This window comes from Gorilla gorilla, chromosome 4, assembly GCF_029281585.2.
Source record: "Gorilla gorilla gorilla isolate KB3781 chromosome 4, NHGRI_mGorGor1-v2.1_pri, whole genome shotgun sequence".
NCBI classification, from domain to species: Eukaryota; Metazoa; Chordata; class Mammalia; order Primates; family Hominidae; genus Gorilla; species Gorilla gorilla.
The window spans coordinates 184,332,169-184,350,033 of record NC_073228.2 but is presented as its reverse complement, the minus strand read 5'-3'; the positions used below and the strand labels follow the sequence as shown (position 1 = coordinate 184,350,033).

The window sequence follows — 17,865 nt, the reverse complement described above, 5'->3', positions numbered from 1 at the left end:
TGGCCTGCTTTTCTTTTCTTTCTCTCTCTCTTTCTTTTCGCTTTTCTTTTCTTTCTTTCTTTTTCTTTTTTTATTTTTTTTTTATTTGAGACAGTCTCACTCTGTCACCGAGGCTGGAGTGAAGTGGTGCGACCTGGGCTCACTGCAATCTCCGCCTCCCAGGTACAAATGATTCTCTTGCCTCAGCCTCCCACGTAGCTGGGACTAAAGGTGCCCGCCACCACGCCTGGCTAATTTTTTTGTATTTTTAGTAGAGAGGGGGTTTCACCATCTTGGCCAGGCTGGTTTTGAACTCCTGACCTCAAGTGATTGTCCTGCCTAGGCCTCCCAAAGTTCTAGGATTACAGGTGTGAACCACCAGGCCCAGCCTGGCCTGCTTTTCTTACCTGGCCTTTGCTTCAGCTGGCCTTACACCCAGCATGCCCTTCCCCACCCAATTTGCAGCTGAATGCCTTCCAACTTATAAAATTCAGTTAGAATTGGGATGCCACTCTCTATTTTCTGTGTGTGTGTGTGTGTGTGTGTGTATTTGCCGTTAGACTGTGAGCTATAAGCTCCTCAAGGGCGGAAACTGGGTTGGTTTCCTCTCTACACCCCCTGGCCTAGCACAGGGCAGGCACACGTAAGTGCCGAGGACATTTGGAAAATAAATGAACAGCCATACTTTACTTCCCCACATGGTCCGTGGATGTGAGGCCTCTCCCTGCTCCAGCAGGGACCCCAGCATGTGCCTTTTTGTCCCTGAGAAGATGCTTTGCCTGAAATAACTGAGTGATTGGCATGGGGTGAGCATAGGTAGGGCCACACAGGTGAGGAAAGGCAGGCGTTACCTTCATCAGCATCTTCCCCGTCCATTTGGCTGCCACAACAGGACACCACAGACTGCGTGGCCTGTAAACAACAAGGTTATTGCTCAACGGTTCTGGAGGCTGGGAAGTCCAAGATCAAGGCACCAGCAGATTTGGTGTCTCGTGAGGGCTCATTTCCTGGTTCATGGGCGGTGCTTTCTCACTGTATTGCAAGGGGCCAAGGCAGCTCTCTGGGGTCCCTCAGGTAAGGCACTAACCCCGTCATGAGGCCTCAGTCGTCATGACTGAGTCACCTCCCGAAAGGCCCTGTATCCTAATAGCATCATCTTGGGGGCTAGGATTTCAACATATAAATTTGGCAGGCACACAAACATTCAGCCCACAGCCCCAGCTCCCTTGTCTTGGCCAGAGAGTTAACAGGAACAGGGCGACGGGGTAGCCTGCTGCCCTCCCACCACCGCCGTCTCCCAGTGAATGCTTAGTGCAATATCAGATTAGTGCTCGTCTCACACAAACCCCCACCCTTTCCTGGCCAAGCAGAGTGGAAAGCCCAAGCTTTCCAGGATGCCGTGGCGCAGAGGTGCATCAGGGACAGCGCTGATGACTCTGGGCCAGATCCCAGCTTTGCAGCACAATTTGAAGTTCTCTCTAACCAGAAGTCAAATTCCAGCTACGAAACAATGTTTGCAGAATGACTGTACTGTTGTTTAAATACTGACTATAGATGCAGAGAATACCATTTGGTGGTGGGTAAAAAGATGAGTTATTAACCCTTTAAAAATATTTTTATTCTCTGTTTCCTAAAATGAACATGTATTTCTTCTGTAAGAGAAAAATTGGCCGGGTGCAGTGGTTCAGGCACTGCGTGGTGGCTCACGCCTGTAATCCCAGCACTTTGGGAGGCCAAGACGGGTGGATTGCCTGAGCTCAGCCTGGGCAACATGGTGAAACCCTGTGTCTACTAAAATACAAAAAAAAATCAGCTGGGCATGGTGGCAGGCACCTGTAATCCCAGCTACTCAGGAGACTGAGGCAAGAGAATTGCTTCAATGGGGAAGGCAGAGGTTGCAGTGAGCCGAGATCCTGCCGCTGCACTCCAGTCTGGGCAACCAAGTGAAACTTTGTCTCAAAAAGAAAAAAGTTATAAAATGTGTATGTAGCCCTATTAAAAAAACAAACAAACCCTACAATCATAAAAGAATCCATGAGTTCAGCTTTGTGGCAGACCTCCTCCAAAGTTCCCACAGGAGAGAGAAAGGTGGTGAAACAGGTCCATGTCACCCAGGAACTTGAGAGAGAGGACCACTATGCACCCTGGCCTGCCCTGATAACAGGGATGGGGTGTGGCCCTCTCTCACCTCAGCCCCCGGGGTGGTGGTGGGGGTCGGTGGTGAAGCCATCTGGGGGACAAAACCTGAGCTACGTGACCCTGCCCCTTTCTCAGGCCCCAGGCAAGCTTCTTACTCCTTGCAAGGATTCTTGCCTTGGTTTCCTGCCTGGCTCTCCACTTCTGGCTGTCCTTGAATCCTGGCCCCAGATCAGTTTTCTCAGATTTTTCCTAACCGGGGATTTTTCTTTTTTCTTTTGTTTTCTTTCTTTTTTTTTTTTTTTTTTTGTGACCTTCTCATGCCCCATCCACCCTATCCCAGCCTCTCAAGAGGGGCGGGGGGTGGAGCGGTGTGGCTTCCTGCCCCATGCCCAGGTCTGGCCCTTAGTCCTGCTACCCCTGGCGCCCCATCATCTTAAGTTTGAGCTGAGGATCGGCCTCCCTGAGGCAGGACACTTTGTCCGAGTCACGACACCTGTGATGTCTCCCCTGGGCTCCCTGAACCCCACCCACTGCCCACTGTGGGCAGCACTCAGAGGTTCCCCAGGATCTCCCTCCCCACGCCACGGAGTGATCCAGTGCAGGACTCCCAGCTGCAGGCCTCAGCGACCTGCACCCCCAGCCCCTGGGCCCTCTGCTGAAGTTCAGGAGGCCCTGTGGTCCCTGGGCTGGGCTGTGTCTCTAGGCCACACTGAGATGCGCCTGGCATTTCTACATCTGGAAGGGCAAAAGGAGATCAGGAAGAACAGGTGACCACTCCAGGTCACCCTGCAGCCATAGCCCAGCCAGATTCAGGCAGAGCTGGGCTGGTGGAAACTGGTAGAGAGGACCCTGATGACAGCATGAGAATTGGCGAAAGTCCAGCCTGGATCCCACAGGAGTTGGAGGAGGCCTTCATCCTACCATGGGCCCCATAACCCTCCCCAGACCGTAGTGGAAATGTCACAGGGAAAAGCAGCTGAATAGGGCCTGTGGCCAGGGGATGGCAGGTGTAGTCCTCATCTACCTGGACAGCCATGGGACCCAGCTGGGCAGTTTGTGTTGGGGGTAGAGCCTGGGGGAGGGGAAAAGATCTCTGGGTTGTTCGGGAGAAGCCAGATCAATGAGCAAATCTCCCAACTATCAAGTGCTTGCAAAAGCTGTGTAGGTGAAGCAGCCAGGTCTTTGGCTCACTTGCTGGCCAGAAGGGTGGAGGCACTCCGGGAAAGTGTGGCTGGGGCCAGCCGTGGAGAGCAGGATGGGCAGTGGACACTGGGACCATTAGGAGCAGACTCAGCACCCTGCTCCCCTGTAAGCACAGGTATGGGGTCCAGCTGAGAGAGGCACCTGGGCATGGCTCCCCGTGTAAGCACAGGTATGGGGTGCAGCTGAGAGACGCTCCTGGGCACGGCCCCGCATCTTCCCTCCTCCTGGGCCCCCGATCCAGACCAAGTCTCCTTTCTGGGCTGCCACCGGCTTCCTGCCCACCCACTCCCCTGGGCCTCAGACTTTAGTTCCAGCATGATCCAAGAGTCAGGACTCTACTTGGTTGCAAATGACAGAAGTCACTTCAGAGTACCTCAAGCAAAGATGAGAATTTATTGAGCCCTGATACTGAGAAGTCCAGGGATAAATCCTGGCTTCAGACCTGGCTGAATCCAGGGGCTCTGATGTGTATCGTCTCCATCCTAGATCCATCTGCCTTGCTCCGATTGCCCCGCTCTTCAGTGGCCTCTCTCCACCCCACTGCAAAAGTGATGAGAAGGTCCCAGCATCATCAGGACATTCTCCTACCAGCCACACCACTCAGGAGAGAATAAGCCATCTTTTTTACTTAAAAAAAATTATTTTGTAGAGACAAGGTTTTAATATGTTGTCCAGGCTGATCAAGCAGTCCTCCCGCCTCCTGAGTAGCTGGGACTACAGGCACGTGCCATCACACCTGGATTTTTGTTTTGTTTTGAGACAGTCTTGCTCTGTCGCCCAGGCTGGAGTGTAGTGGTGCAATTTTGGCTCACTTCAGCCTCCACCTCCCAGTTTCAAGCCATTCTCGTGCCTCGGCCTCTCGAGTAGCTGGAACTACAGGTGCACATTACCACACCTGGCTAATTTTTGTGTTTTTAGTAGAGACGGGTTTTGCTGTGTTGCCCAGGCTGGTCTCGAACTCCTGGGCTCAAGCAATCCCAAAGATCTCAAACTTTTGCCCCCCAAAGTGCTGGGATTACAGGCATGAGCCATTGCGCCCAGCGTGCCTGGCTATTTTTTTTTTTGTTTGTTTTTTACTTTTTGTAAAGATGGGTCTCCCTGTTGCCCAGGCTGGTCTCCAACTTCTGGCCTCAAGCAGTTCTCCAACCTCAGCCTCCCAAAGTGCTGGGATGACAGACCCAAGCCACTGTGCCAGGCCAAGCTCATCTTTTCTGCTGGTTTCCCTCATGTGCTGGAGCAAGTTGTCAACGTCCCAGCCTGGGCCATATGCTGACCTCTGAACCACTGCCCAGGCCGTGTGGCCAGGCCCAGGCCATCAACCTCCCAGATGACTCTCAGAGGGCTGATGCTCAAAGCAGGAGTGATGCTAGGCCGGCAGCTGCTACAGACACATCCCTATGGGTGGTAGTGTGCACTCATGCCATTCCTCACCATGGACCTGTGACTCCTCCAGGAGGATAAAGGACAGATTTGGACCCTGCTAGGACCCCAGGGTTCCTGGGGTCTTGGTGCTAGCAGAGGGCCTGATGACATCACCCTGTCCCCGCCTCAGTTACAAGAGTGGAGGCCAGTCTGGGCTGAACAACCTGATCTCCACATTCAAGTTCTAGCCCTCACCCAGGGGACCTTTGCACTGCCTGCTGCTCCCTCCTTCCTGGCTTCGCTAGGCTCTGGACCACCTGCACCAGCACAGCCCTGCCCAGTCCCAGGCAGAGCCTGGCACCCTCTCCGCCACTGGCCCAGCCCCTCCTTGTATCCTACCTGGAATTTTTAGCTCTCTGTGTAACCACGAGCTTAGTGTCTGCTTCCCCTTCACTTGTAAGTGCCAGGAGGGCAGGGCCAGATCTGTTCTCATTCATCAATAAGTCTCTAGCACCTGCACCCTGACAGGTGTGAAGTGGGTACTTAGGAATGAGAGAAGGAAGGAAGGAAAGCGACCCTGCATAGTGGAGGGTTGGGGCAAACGCAGCGGCTCCTGAATCGCTCTGAGATTTCCCAACAACACGACTCACCCAAGCCCCCTCCTTCGCTGTCGTGGAGCCTCAGTTTTCTCAACCCTCCAATGGCACAACCTCCTTCCCCCAGGGCTTGCAGAGTCGCGGTGAAACTAGGGAGGGATTATGTTAGAAAAATGCTCTAGACGAGATGTAAAAATCTTTTTTTTTTACACGACTGAGGAGGATCTGTTTAGAATTTCAGGATTTTTTTAAGAAAAAAAAAAAACTTCAAAGTGCGCAAACGTTGGGCCGGTTCTCGTGACCTTCCTCGGGAGACGAGGGGCCCAGAGTGCAGGGGGAACGGGAGGGACGGCCGGCAACCAGGGCGGAGAAACGCGGGCCTTGGTGCCTCACTGGGGGGTCGGATTCCGACCCCAGGCGTAGGAACCCCCGGGTCCCTCGCGGGCCTGCAGCGCAAGGCAGATCTGGGGGGGCAGCTCGGCGCGGGTGGGGTCGGGGCTTCCTGGGGCGCCTCCAGCTTCGTTCACAACCTGCGGAACCCTCGCCTTCAAGCTCGGGCTCTGCGGCAAATCCCAGGTTCGAATTCTGCCACCGCCGCGGCCGTCCGGTTTTGGCAGAGTCCTTTTCTGCCTCCGGGAGCCTCGGTTTTCTCGTCTCTCCGCCAAGCCCAGGCGGTCTCTCCATGCAGGGTGAGGACCAGGCTTACAGGTCCGTGGAGCTCTGAGACAAGCCCGTCACTCAGACGGGAGCGCGGCAGGAACAGCGGCTCACGCGGGTTTCCTGAGCGCGCGAGAGTTGCCGGACCCCTCGCTCTGCCCCTTACACAGCCCGTCTGACTTCTCGGCACCCCCTGGGAGGGAGCTTCCCTGGGTAGCCCCGTTTCACAGATGGGAAAGCGGAGGCACAGCGCGATCGGGCCCTGCCCGGCTTCCACCCTACTCTGGTTGAGTCGGGGTCTGAACTCGGGCCGTTGGTTGCCCTAAGCCCCCCTCCGGGATCCGGCGCCGGGCGCCCCAGCCTTACAGGCCCGACCCGCGCTTGGGAGCCGCCCCTCGGCCCCCTCCCTGGCTCCTGGGGGCCGGGTCCCGTCGTTGTCACGACAACCGGGGGGCCAATGGGAGCAGGTGGGCGGGGAGTCCCCGCCCCTTCCCCGCCCCCTTCCCCGCCCCTCTCGGAGGGCTCCGGGTTATAAGGGCTGGAGGCCGAGCGGCGGGAGCTGGAGCCCGCGGAGCCCACGGAGCCCACGGAGCCCACGGAGGAGCCCCAGCGTCCGAACGGGCAGAGCCCCCGAGCCGCGAAGGAGCCCGAGAAGCAGCCACGATGTGCGGTGAGTGCCGCGCCCGCCCGAGCCGCCTCCTCCACGCCGTCCGCGGGTCCGGGCGCCGCAGCCTCTCCGCGCCTCCGCCCGCAAGCAGGCGCCGAGGACCTGGCTGGGGGCGCCGATCTGCCCCGGGCCCCTACCGAGGGGCTGTCGTCGGCCGGGCCTGGCTGCCCCGCACCCGCGTTCCCCGAGTGGCCGTCTCGGAGGTGTGGGTGGGGGATGCCCGACCCGACTCCTGGTCTCGGACATAGTGAGGGGGACCGAGGCCCGGTCCCCACGGAGGGGAGGGACTTGGTCCGGTCCGGCCTGGACCCCGTAACAGAGGGGTCCCCACCCCATGCCGACCGAGGTCGCTCGCCTCCACGTCTCCCAGTTGCCCACAAAGGCGGCCACGCGCAGGCCGGCGCATCCCGAGTGCGGGGCGCCCATCCCGACTCAGCCCGCCGCGCCCACCGAGGAAAGAGGCGACCCCGCCCCGCCGTCCCCGCAGCCCGCCCGGTCGCCCCCGCTGCGTCAGTGCCTCAGGCAGGGCCTGCGCGTCCTCCTCGCGACCCCAGAGGAACGTCTGGTCCCCGGAAGGGTCGGTGCCGTGTTACCGCCTCTTTGCGCGGGGAAGAGGCAGTCACTGCCCGAGCCTCGGCCCGAAGCTACGAGAGGGAGTCCGGGGCGGGGAGCGGGGCCGGGCGTCCGATTCCCGCGGCGGTCCCGCGCTGTCCCGCGTGGCTGCGGGACCGTGGGGAGGGCGGCCGCGGCCCGGAGCGCACATCTGCAATTCTTTACTCTCCTGGCTGGGCCGCCTCCGCTGGCCCGGAGAGAGCCGGGAACTTCTGCTGGGACAAAAGGTCACTGTGCTCTTTTTTTTTTTTTTTTTTTTCTTTGAGTAGGATTCGGTTACCCATTCCAGCCTCCTGTGGCTGGAGGACCTGGAGGAACTTTTGAAGCCATGAAAGGCCTCTCTCTGACTTTGCGGAGGGCCGGGGTGGGGTGCGCCCGCGGTGAGCCCTGGCCGAGGTCTGTGCAGGCCTTGTTTCGGAGGCCAGCTGCTCGGCAGAAGGGAACGACCCACGGCGGAGCGGGCAGCGTGCTTCGGGATGCCGCCTCACCCAGGCTGAACAGGCATCTGTGGAAATTCCTGAACCCTCGGCTAAAATCTCGTACTCCCAGACGCCATTCTCCATGTGTAGAGCCACCTTTGGGTGTTTCTGGGGGCAGAGATGAGGCAAAGGTGGTAGTTTTGCCGGATGTCCAAGCCCTGATGTTCCACACCTCTCAGTGTAGCATTCAAGACCCTTGGCCAAAACTGGTGGCCTTGGGGCCAGACTTGTGCAGGAGACCCTTGAACCAGGAGGGTCTGCCCACAGCACCAGAGGCTCCCCTTCCCCTTCCTTTCAGATGCTCCTCTGCCCCCACTGCCACCCCTGCCTGTCATCCTCCTTCCTACTGGCATCTTGCTTTTTCCCAAGTCTCTCTGAGCTTTGGGGGGGCTCTACCTCCTCCAGCTCACAAAATCACAAGTGTTTTTGTTCTGCTTCTTAAAGGGACACACACGCGTTGTCTCCTAGGGAAAGGTTGAGCTTGGGGTGTGACCACCTGTATCCTCAGATTTTCTGGTACTGACTTGTGGTTGTATGTGAGAAGGAGCTTGAGGTCCCCAAAGGACACCCAGGGCTCAGGAGTGGCTGCGGTCCATGGGGGTGCCCACTCGGAGCCAGAATCAAAGAGTGCGTGCTGGGTTAGGTGCCTTCTCAGAATTCCCAGATTTGCTGATTTGGGGCTGGGGGCAGGGTGGGGGAAGTGGGGAGGGCACAGCTCAGCAGGAAGTCGTGGAATCCCTGCATGGGAAAGGTATTTCCTTTTCAAGAACATCAAGAGAAAGTTTCAACTTGGTGCTAATGTGTCCTTAACATCTCTCTGACACTTGCTAAGTGTCCTGTGCAGAGGGGAAGCCATTCCTGGCTCAGAGCAGGCAGCAGCAGCTGGCTAGAATTGAATACATTGGTCTGTTTGGGGGGGATGATGGTCTGAGTATGTATGACAAGTGATACTGATTTTCCTTTTATGCTTGTTTTCTTTTGGCATGAATTCGTTTAAATTTTTGAAAATTTAATCAATTTCTACAGAAGAAAAAGTAGTGATCATGCTATTAGTACAAGGATACTGCAAGAATCGTTAAGATGCTCCTAGAAAGAACCAGATAAGCTCTTCACTTTACGCTGGGGAAGCTGAGGCCCTGCGAAGTCTGTGTGCACCTGACCTCTGAGCAGGCCTCGGGTCTCAGATCTCTGGGCCGTTCCCTCAGGGGCGGAGACCTAAGGCCCTTCCTTATCACTTGGCCAATGACACTGCTGAGATTATGTCTTGCTGCCCTTTATCCTGCTGCTTCTCTCATGGGAAGCCAGGACTCGGCAGTAGTTGATCCTCCACAAACAGCAGATGATTCTCAAAAACTTTGAGTGCACTGAGAATTTAGCTGAAATGACACTTAGGTTTTATTGACATCTGAAAGTTGCTGGCATTTTGCTGACTTTCTGCGACAGAAAATTTACGATATTTCCTCCCTGTCTCTCCTTTCATTCTCTGCTTCCTTTTTCATTTAGCCACTAGTGGAAATGCCCAGTGTTTTCCAGGCCCTGGGGGACTCGAAGATCTCATGGGTGTGGTCCTCCCCTCAAAGAAGGGGCAGGTGAGCCGCAGGGCTAGTCCTAGTCCAGAGACTGGTCACCAGCAGGGATGGGATGCCGATCAGGGCAGTGCTGCTGTGGAGGGAGGACCTTGAGCACGGGCTACAGCCTGGTAGAGTACTGGCCGAACAGGGAAGACAGACATCTTTTTGTTTGGTGCACAGGGTTTAAACCTTTTGCTATATTAGTTACCAAAGTACAAAATTGGGAGATTTCACATAAGTAGGTGGGAGTTTTGGCTTCTCTTGATAAAATCTGAAGATGAGCAACCTGGAGTCCTTATTTCCAAACAGGGCCTGGGTGACCCCTTGGGTGATGGACACAAACTCGCCTGTTCTCCCAGTCCTTCCCAGCTGCCTTCCTCACTCATGGGACTCTGCACAACAGAGGCAGGAGCTGACCTTCCTAGGAAGAAGGGGAGGGACCTGGGGCAGTGCCACAAGGACCCAGACACGAGCATGGGCCCTGCAGAGAGGAGGGGGGTGGCAGGCACGCTGGGCTGGGGCACAGCATGAGCTGGAGTGTGGCAGCATGGACCAGGCATGCATGGGGATTTGGCAGGAAGGATTTGCGCTTCCCATCCACGAATTTGTAAACTGTCCCTGTGCGTCCCATACTGCACTTAGTAATCTGTGAGGGAGAAAAAAAACCACAATCACTGTGAAGAACTGGAGAATTCTTAGTTCTTGCCAGAAGGTGAAGCCCTTGCCTTGACATCACCATCTTTTGTCCTGGTTGGTGTGTTCGTCTCCACTGGCTGCTGTAACAAATGACTGCAAACTTACTGATTTAAAACAACAGAAATGTATTCGCTCACAGTTCTGGAGACCACAAGTCCAGAATCGGTTTTACTTGGCCCAGATCAAGGTACCTTCAGGGCTGAGCCTCCTCCAGAGGCTCCGAGGAGAATCTGTCGCCGGCCTCTCCCAGCTCCTGGGGCTACCGCGTTCCTTGGCTTGTGGCTGTGTTGCTCCAGTCTCTGTGCTGGCTGCAGCCCTCCACTGTCTCCTCAGGGGTTTCCCAAGTTCAGAAAAACCTTCTTTTTATAACTTTATGGTATAGCATCAGTAAACAGTGCTTTTCAATTAAGAGATTATTTTTGTATCTAGCAAAATTAGCTTATAAAGAGTGATTAATTTGAGGTTATAAGTTTGAGAGAAAATTCTCAAAATGAATTTCACAATAAAACAATTAAACTATTTAGGTATTTTATTTTTATTTTTAGAGGCAGGGTCTCACTCTGTTACCCAGGCTGGGATGCAGTGGGGCAGTCATGGCTCACTGCACCCTTGAACTCCTGGGCTCAAGCCATCCTCCCACCTCGGCCTCCCAAAGTGCTGGGATTACAGGCATGAGCCACTGTACCTATCCCCTTCTTTTCTTAAGATTTTTTTTCTTTTGATTAAATTTTAGAGTATATATCACTTCCCTCTTTGTTTTTGGTGAAACTGTAAGAATGAAAGGGACACTGGCAACTTTTCTATTAAAAAATAGAAATGGCCGGGCACGGGGACTCACACCTGTCATCCCAGCACTTTGGGAGGCGGAGGTGGGTGGATCACGAGGTCAGGAGATCGAGACCATCCTGGCCAACATGGTGAAACCCTGTCTCTACTAAAATACAAAAAATTGGCCAGGTGTGGTGGCGCGCACCTGTAGTCCCAGCTACTCGGGAAGGAGAGGCAGGAGAATTGCTTGAACCCGGGAGGCAGAGGTTGCAGTGAGCCGAGATCGTGCCACTACACTCCAGCCTGGCGACAGAGCAAGACCCTGTCTCAAAAAAAGAAAACAAAAAAAAAAAAAGAAAGAAAAGAAATGTCCTGTCCAGGTTACCACAGGAAGCAGAGTCTATTATCTCATGGATTCCAATGGTGAGGTCACTTTAACTCCTGGGGTCCCAAAGAGGCCTGGGGCAGTCTGGGGCTGTCTCCAGGGGAGCCAAGTCCCCTTCTTACCCTGAGCCAGGTGCTGCGTCTGCTCAGGGCCCCCGCCAGGCCCGCAGGCTCCTCTGTCTTTCTGTAAGAGCCTGGCATGGGATCACATGCATCCGCGGCACCTCCAGCTTTGATCTTGTTTCTGCAAGGAGGTGGCAGGAATTGTCATCCCTGCTTCACCAAGTGACCTTTCCCAGTGTATGAGAGGCCACAGCTCCTCAGCAGCCCTTGCCCAAGGCCCAGGGGACTCCCCACACCTGTGGGCCTCACCCAGGAGAGTGGACCTGTCCCTCTTCCCCCAACACACACAGGCAGGCCCAGGCACACACGTGCACACGCTCGGGAGTTTCACGAGCCCTCATTGAGGCAGACATTCAACTGGGCGTACTCTTCTGTTGAGGCAGGAAGTAATCCAGTTTGGGACCTGGGGTGATACCTAATCTCTAGGAGGCTCATGGACTATAAAGGTCAGCCCCTTCAGTTCGGAGAAGCAACAGATGGTGGGAGAAAGACAGATCTCTGAGGGGTGAGTCCTGGCCCGGGTGGGTGGTGACATAGTTTCCAGAGCCAGCCTGTCCTGTGTGGAGCACTGGCTGGGCCTCTCCCTGGAACGGTCCCCTCACTCAGAGTGAGGGCTGGGCTTTCGTTGGGAAGCCGATGCTTGGAAAGTTGGAGAGATTTTTCAAAACAAGGTCACCAGAATCAGAACGTGGGCCCAACCTGGCTGCTGCGAAGTGGTGTCTTCCCCATCCCCCAGGCCGCAAATCATCCCTCCCCTCCACCCCCACCCTCAGCACTCCAGGGGCTGTAGAGGAAATCCCAGGAATTCAGTGCCCTAGTGTGGCTGACCTTCTGGCTGGGTGTCCAGGGAATATCATCTCCCTGCGCTGGCCACTGTCGTTATCTGTCACTTGGGGGTTGAACCCTGAGCTTCAGAGGCCCTGCCTGCGTGCCCCTTCATGGTGTCTTTGCTCCTGACTTCCTGTGTGATCTCTCGGGCCTTGTGCAGAGAAAGTGCTGGAAGCCCCAGATCATAGCAGTGAGCCAGGGCCAAGAGGCTACAGTTTCCTCTCGGAGGGCTCATGTCGAATCCCTTCTGGAATCCCCTTGAGTTTTTCTCGGTTCCTCTCCTTCTAGGACCTTTCCCGGTTCATTTTATCTATCAATTTTGAGGATAGGGCCCTGAAAGGCTGTCTGGAAGCTCTGGGTGGGTGACCACAGGGCACATGACCAAGCTGGGTGGTGGGGCCAGGGCAGCCTCTGCCCCCAGGCCGGGCCTTTCTCCAAGCCACCTGGGCTCTCCTGCCGGTAGGAAGGATGCTTGGCCCAGGGCCATCTTTGCAGAGGTTGCAAAGTGCTCCTTTTCTTTAGAAAGAATTCCAGGCTCCTGTATCTCAGACTTTCCGTGAAGCCTGCATTTTCAGGCTCTCCTGCCTTCGGCTCTCCTGGCCTCTCAATCCCAACCCTCTGCAGTCTCTTGGGAACCTGAAGGCACCTCCCTGTCCAGCCCCTCTGGGCGCTCAGCATCCCCCACCTGGCTGGGTCCATCCCCTGTCTCTTCAGTGTGAGAAATAAGACTGCTCCCAGGTTTGCTAGGCCTGATGTCTGTTCCCTCTCAGTTCTGCAAGGAGATTTCCAAGCTAAGAAGAGTAACAGAAAGGGGAGAACTTTCCCCTAAAGAAGTTTGGTGTTATTTACTGCCCCGTTCTCAGCTCATTTAAAATCCTGTCACCTGCCAGTGATGCCTCTCTTACGCCGTGGGCAACCCTGGGAGTGGAGGCTAGGAAAGAGCAGTAGATCAAGGTAGAAAGTGACAGATGCCTTGAAAAGGGGACGGAAAGTTGGAAAAAGGGGTTCAGAGGAGGGAAAAGATCTTCATTTGGGGTAGGGGGTTGGAGAAGGCATCACATGTGCATAGGCCTGGGGGCCCCAGGGGCGCACACACTGGGCTGAGGGCACCCTGCAGGAGTGGGACCCAGAGGGCGGAAGCTGCAGGGTGGCATGGGGAGCAAGGTGGGCTCGGGCCAGACAGCAGGAGGGGTTGACGTCATGCGGTGGGCCCACGGGGCAGAGAAGACGAGAGAGGGATGTAGCTGGAACCTGCCTTGCCGTGGTCACCGAGGCCCTGGTGGGGAGGGGGCTGAACAGGAAGAGAAAGGTGGAGTTGGAAGCTGGACTGTCCCGTGGTGGGGCTTGGCTCTCAGGGGGCGGCACCTGTCCTGGACCCATCTGGTGCTAGGCGGGCATCTCCTCAGAAGCCAGGGACCCTCTGTGTGAGCTATGCCTTTCTCCTTGGGATAGGTTTCTATGCTGATTGTGGGGAGGTGGGGTTAGAAGTGGTGAGCCCAGGCTTGCAAAAAGGCAGACCCGGCTGTGAATTACTTAAGTCTTTGGCGGTGGAGCCTCCGATGCCATCTCTATCCCTGGGAACCGCAGTCTCTTCCCACAGGATGTCATGAGGATTAGAGGAGGTGAAGTTCGGGAAGGGTTGGCATGCAGGGAGCCACTGTAGATGGTGATTTACCCAGCAGGGTTCTGGGGGCCTTCCCTAGGCCCTGGCTCATTTGATTAGAAGGCTGTCCTCATGCCAGTCCTGGGATCCTCATGGTGCATGGGGCCGGGGGTGTTGTGCGGGGGGACGTAAGCCTCTGTGTTTGATTATCTTGGGGTTAACCGAGAGTTCTGGTGGCACCGTGCTCCCATTGTAAGGGTCTGGCACTCAGGGACCTCCTGCCTTTGTGTCCCTCTTGTCCTTGCTGTGGGTCCCAGCGAGCGGAGCTGCTTATGCTTGGCTGAACGTGGCCGTCTCAGGCCCAGCTCAAAGGCTACCTTCTCTGGCATTCCTCCATCTGTTCATTCACTCACTCAACATGGATTTATTGAGCACCTAAGATGTGCCAGGCCCTGGGCCAGGTGCTGGGGACTCAGCAATGGATGAGACAGATGTGGTCCCATCCTCCAGAAGGTTACAATCCAGCGGGGAGCCGAAGAAAAAGACAAGGAAGCAAGTGCAGCGTGGAAAAACCAGGGCCATGTGGCTGGAAAAGGTGGCGGGAAAGGCCTACTAAAACCTGCAGAATGGGTCAGAGGCGCCTTTGCGAAGAGCTGCCTACTCCCACCGCAGCGGGAAGCCCTTTCCCACCTCCCCTGTGGGCTGGGGAGGTCCCTGTGCATCCCTGTCCTTCTCTGGAGCCCTCAGTGAGGCCCCCCGATGTGTCCATCCCGGTAGCTAGCAGCACCCAGTACAGCAACGCGGCCTTGTGGGCCTGAGAACTGCTTACAGATGAATTAAATCTTGACCAAGCCACAACCAAGTAACGCATTTGGTTTAACCATTATTTCCCCAGGCAGAAGGCCAAGATGAAATGACAGTAAATGGTACTATTTCCCCCTTGGTTTTATTGAATGATAAATCTCTCAAGGGATAATTTCTCAAGCTCCTTGCCCTGTGGCAGGCACTATCGTAGCCATCACCCTGTTTCACTGACAGGGAAACTGAGGTCCGAACATTCAGTGACTTGCTGGAGACTGCACTGAAATCAAGGGGTGGAGCTGGGGTTCGAGGTGGGTTCCGGCACTGGCCACGGCCTCTGTGCTTCTGGGTATGCCTTGGCTGGTGAATGGCAGCAGCAGGGAGGAAGCCAACCCAGGCGGGTGGCCCTGGGCTGGTGTTTTTAAGGCTGGGGCATGTGCTCAGGTTGCCCCTTCTTACAGCCCTCTTATGGCCGTTGCTCTTCCAGGGGAGTGGAACAGGGGACCAGCCAAGTCAGGTGGGCCCGGCCCCTCTTGTCGAGGGGCAAGAGGGCCTGGCCAGGGCAGGCCTGGCGTCCCCTGCAGAGGGAAGGGCCGTTGTGGCCCTGGTGCTTCGGACATGCCAGGAGGGTTCGAGCACCAGTGGAAAGCAGAACCAGCCAGAGGTCCGGCCTGGCTGGGGGTCCCAGGTGCGGCACGGTCACTCCTCCTGTACCCAGAAGCTCTCAGGTCCCACTCAGCAGAATGCCTGTGCCACAGGAAATCCAGGTGAACCAGGCAGGTCTGCGTCATGTATACCACTGTCCAAACAGTCAGTCCATGTTAACCCTCAGGCCTTGGCTAGGACATCCCCCTGTGGATAGAATGAAGTCTTTGCTTATTTAGACATTATCTGGCATCTAGATAATGGTGATGTACTCATCACCACCTAATTCACATAGGGGCACGTGTGCCACGGCACACGGTGAAATGTCTTAACCGTCTAAAGAGGACACGTGCAGTGGAAAGGAAGTTTCTGCTCAACATCCAGTGACCTCAGAGGCTACCCTTGACTGCCCTCTGGGCGTGGTGGTGCCCTTCTAGAAATGCTCCATGCTCCTCCCCCAGCCCTTGCGTAATTTACTCATGTTCTGCAAGCTTCTTTTTCCCTTGACACATCTTGGAGATTTAAATTGCCTTCCAAGAGAATGCACAGCTTTCCCTTGCTCTCTGTTGAGGGCTGCCTGCAAAAGGCCCTGCTGTGTGGCTGCACTGTCCCTCGCCTGTCCCTTGCCTGTCGCTTGCCAGACATCAGGCTGTCACTAGTCTTTGGCAACCACAAGAGCCCTGAGCAGCTGTCCTCGCACGTGTGCACATGCATCTCTGCAAAGAAGTCCGCTGGATACCTTCTTAGAAGCCTAGCAGCTCTGGTCCACAGATGTGTACGTTTTTAATTTTGAGAGATTGCCAGATTGCTTTCCAAAGAGGGTATGTGAGTTTAAACTCTCACTGTCAAACTGTTTGATCTTTACCGACCTCATGCGTTTAAAAAAATGGATTCTCACTGTAGCTTTTATTTACGGATGGAAGGAATTCCAAAAGGGAATTCTGATGTAAATAGCAGGAGAAATTCCTGGGAAAGGAGCTTCATTTTATTCTGTGTTTTATTTTTAAATAATAAGAGCACAGTGTGAACGCTATTTTATTCACTTGAGTGCAGTAGAGTGCAGGGAGGATCCAGCCAAGAGGATGAGCTGCAAAAGCAAAGAAACAGAGCTTCCTTCATGAAAGAAGTGACCGAAGGGATGTCACTACGCAAGAGGGCTCGTGGTGAAAATGAGATTTATGCGTTCTTGTGCCAAGATGGTGAAAACCACACTCCTTGGCAGCTTTTCTCGCTGCAGTCAGCTCCCCTGCTGTGCCTGAGTGGGCACCGGTCCTCCCGGCTGGGTACGGACACAGCTGGTGGTCCTGAGGACAAGGACCCCTTATGCCCCCGCTGCTGTCCAGGAGGCTGTCGTGGGTCTGAAAGTCAGCGGCGCCTTGCGGAGCATGCCGAACGTTCTCGCCTGACGTGTGCAGGAGTGAAGCGTGGCTGGGACGTGGGGGAGCTGCAGGGGGGAGTTGCAGAGCTGACTCATTATGCGCTCGGGAACATCATTCAGATGCAAAACCTTTTCAGAGTTGGCAATGGGTACATTTCTGAACCTTTGTGTCATCTGTGATGTCTGTCTGCTTCCCTTAGGGTGGTACAAGTATAATTCTAGAACATTCCCAGCCCAGGATGCCAGGAAAGTTCAGTGTAAAAGACTCTAACAAAGATTTTATCGAGTTGTTCCCTCCCTCGCTTAACTGTGGTCTTTACATTGACCACAATTTGACCATGTCCCCACAGGGAACTTTCTGGTTGTTGTTTTTTTCTTTCTTTCTTTCTTTCTTTTCTTTTTGAGATGGAGTCTCCCTCTGTCACCCAGGCTGAAGTGCAGTGGCGTGATCTCAGCTCACTGCAACCTCTGCCTCCCGAGTTCAAGAGATTCTCCTGCCTCAGCCTCCTGAGTAGCTGGGATTACAGGCACGCACCACCATACCCAGCTAATTTTTCTATTTTTTAAGTTCAGACAGGGTTTCACCATGTTGGCTAGGCTGGTCTTGAGCTCCTGACCTCATGATCTGCCCAGCTTGGCCTCCCAAAGCCCTAGGATTACAGGCGTGAGCCACTGCGCTGGCCTCTGGTTGTTTTTAGAAGAATTAATGTTATGAAAAGTTTCACCTAGGCTGGGCACTGTGGCTTATGCCTGTAATCCCAGCACTTTGGGAGGCCAAGGCTGTGGGGATAGCTTGGGCCTGGGAGTTCGAGGTTGCAGTGAGCCGAGATCACACCACTGCACTCCAACCTAGGCAACAGAGAGAGACCCTGTCTCAAAAAAAAAAAAAAAACATTTCACCTAAACATGAATGGTGGTAATTGCACAGCCCTGAATATACTGAACCACTGAATCGCATGCTTTAGATGGCAGGCTGCTGCGGTACGTGACTTACGTCTCCAGAAAGCTATTAAAATTTTTTAATTGACATTAAAAGATGTATTATTCCATTTTCATGCTGCTGATAAAGACGTGCCCAAGACTGGGCAATTTACGAAAGAAAGAGGGTTCATGGACTCATAGTTCCACATGGCTGGGGAGGCCTCACAGTCATGGCAGAAGGTGAAAGGCATGTCTCACGTGGCGGCAGACAAGAGAAGAGAGTGTGTGCAGGGAAGCTCCCCTTTATGAAACCATCTGATCTCATGAGACTTATTCACTCTCACGAGAATAGCATGGGAAAGAGCCGCCCCCATGATTCATTTACCTCCTTACACGTGGGAATTGTGGGAGCTGCAATTCAAGATGAGATTTGGGTGGGGACACAGCGAAACC

General features: G+C 54.8%; 1 protein-coding gene across 2 annotated transcripts in view; it reads left to right on the top strand.

The window, feature by feature from the left end:
* The first annotated feature begins 6,081 nt into the window (after window positions 1-6,081).
* GFPT2 (glutamine-fructose-6-phosphate transaminase 2) overlaps window positions 6,082-17,865 on the top strand; it is a 54,223-nt gene continuing 42,439 nt past the window's right edge. The window contains exon 1 of one of the 2 annotated variants that reach the window (XM_031011416.3): window positions 6,082-6,606. In XM_031011416.3, coding sequence (XP_030867276.1) covers window positions 6,600-6,606 — 7 coding nt within the window. In that variant the 5' untranslated portion in view covers window positions 6,082-6,599. The remainder of the gene's footprint in view (window positions 6,607-17,865) is intronic. The other variant, XM_063707075.1, reaches the window with a different exon arrangement.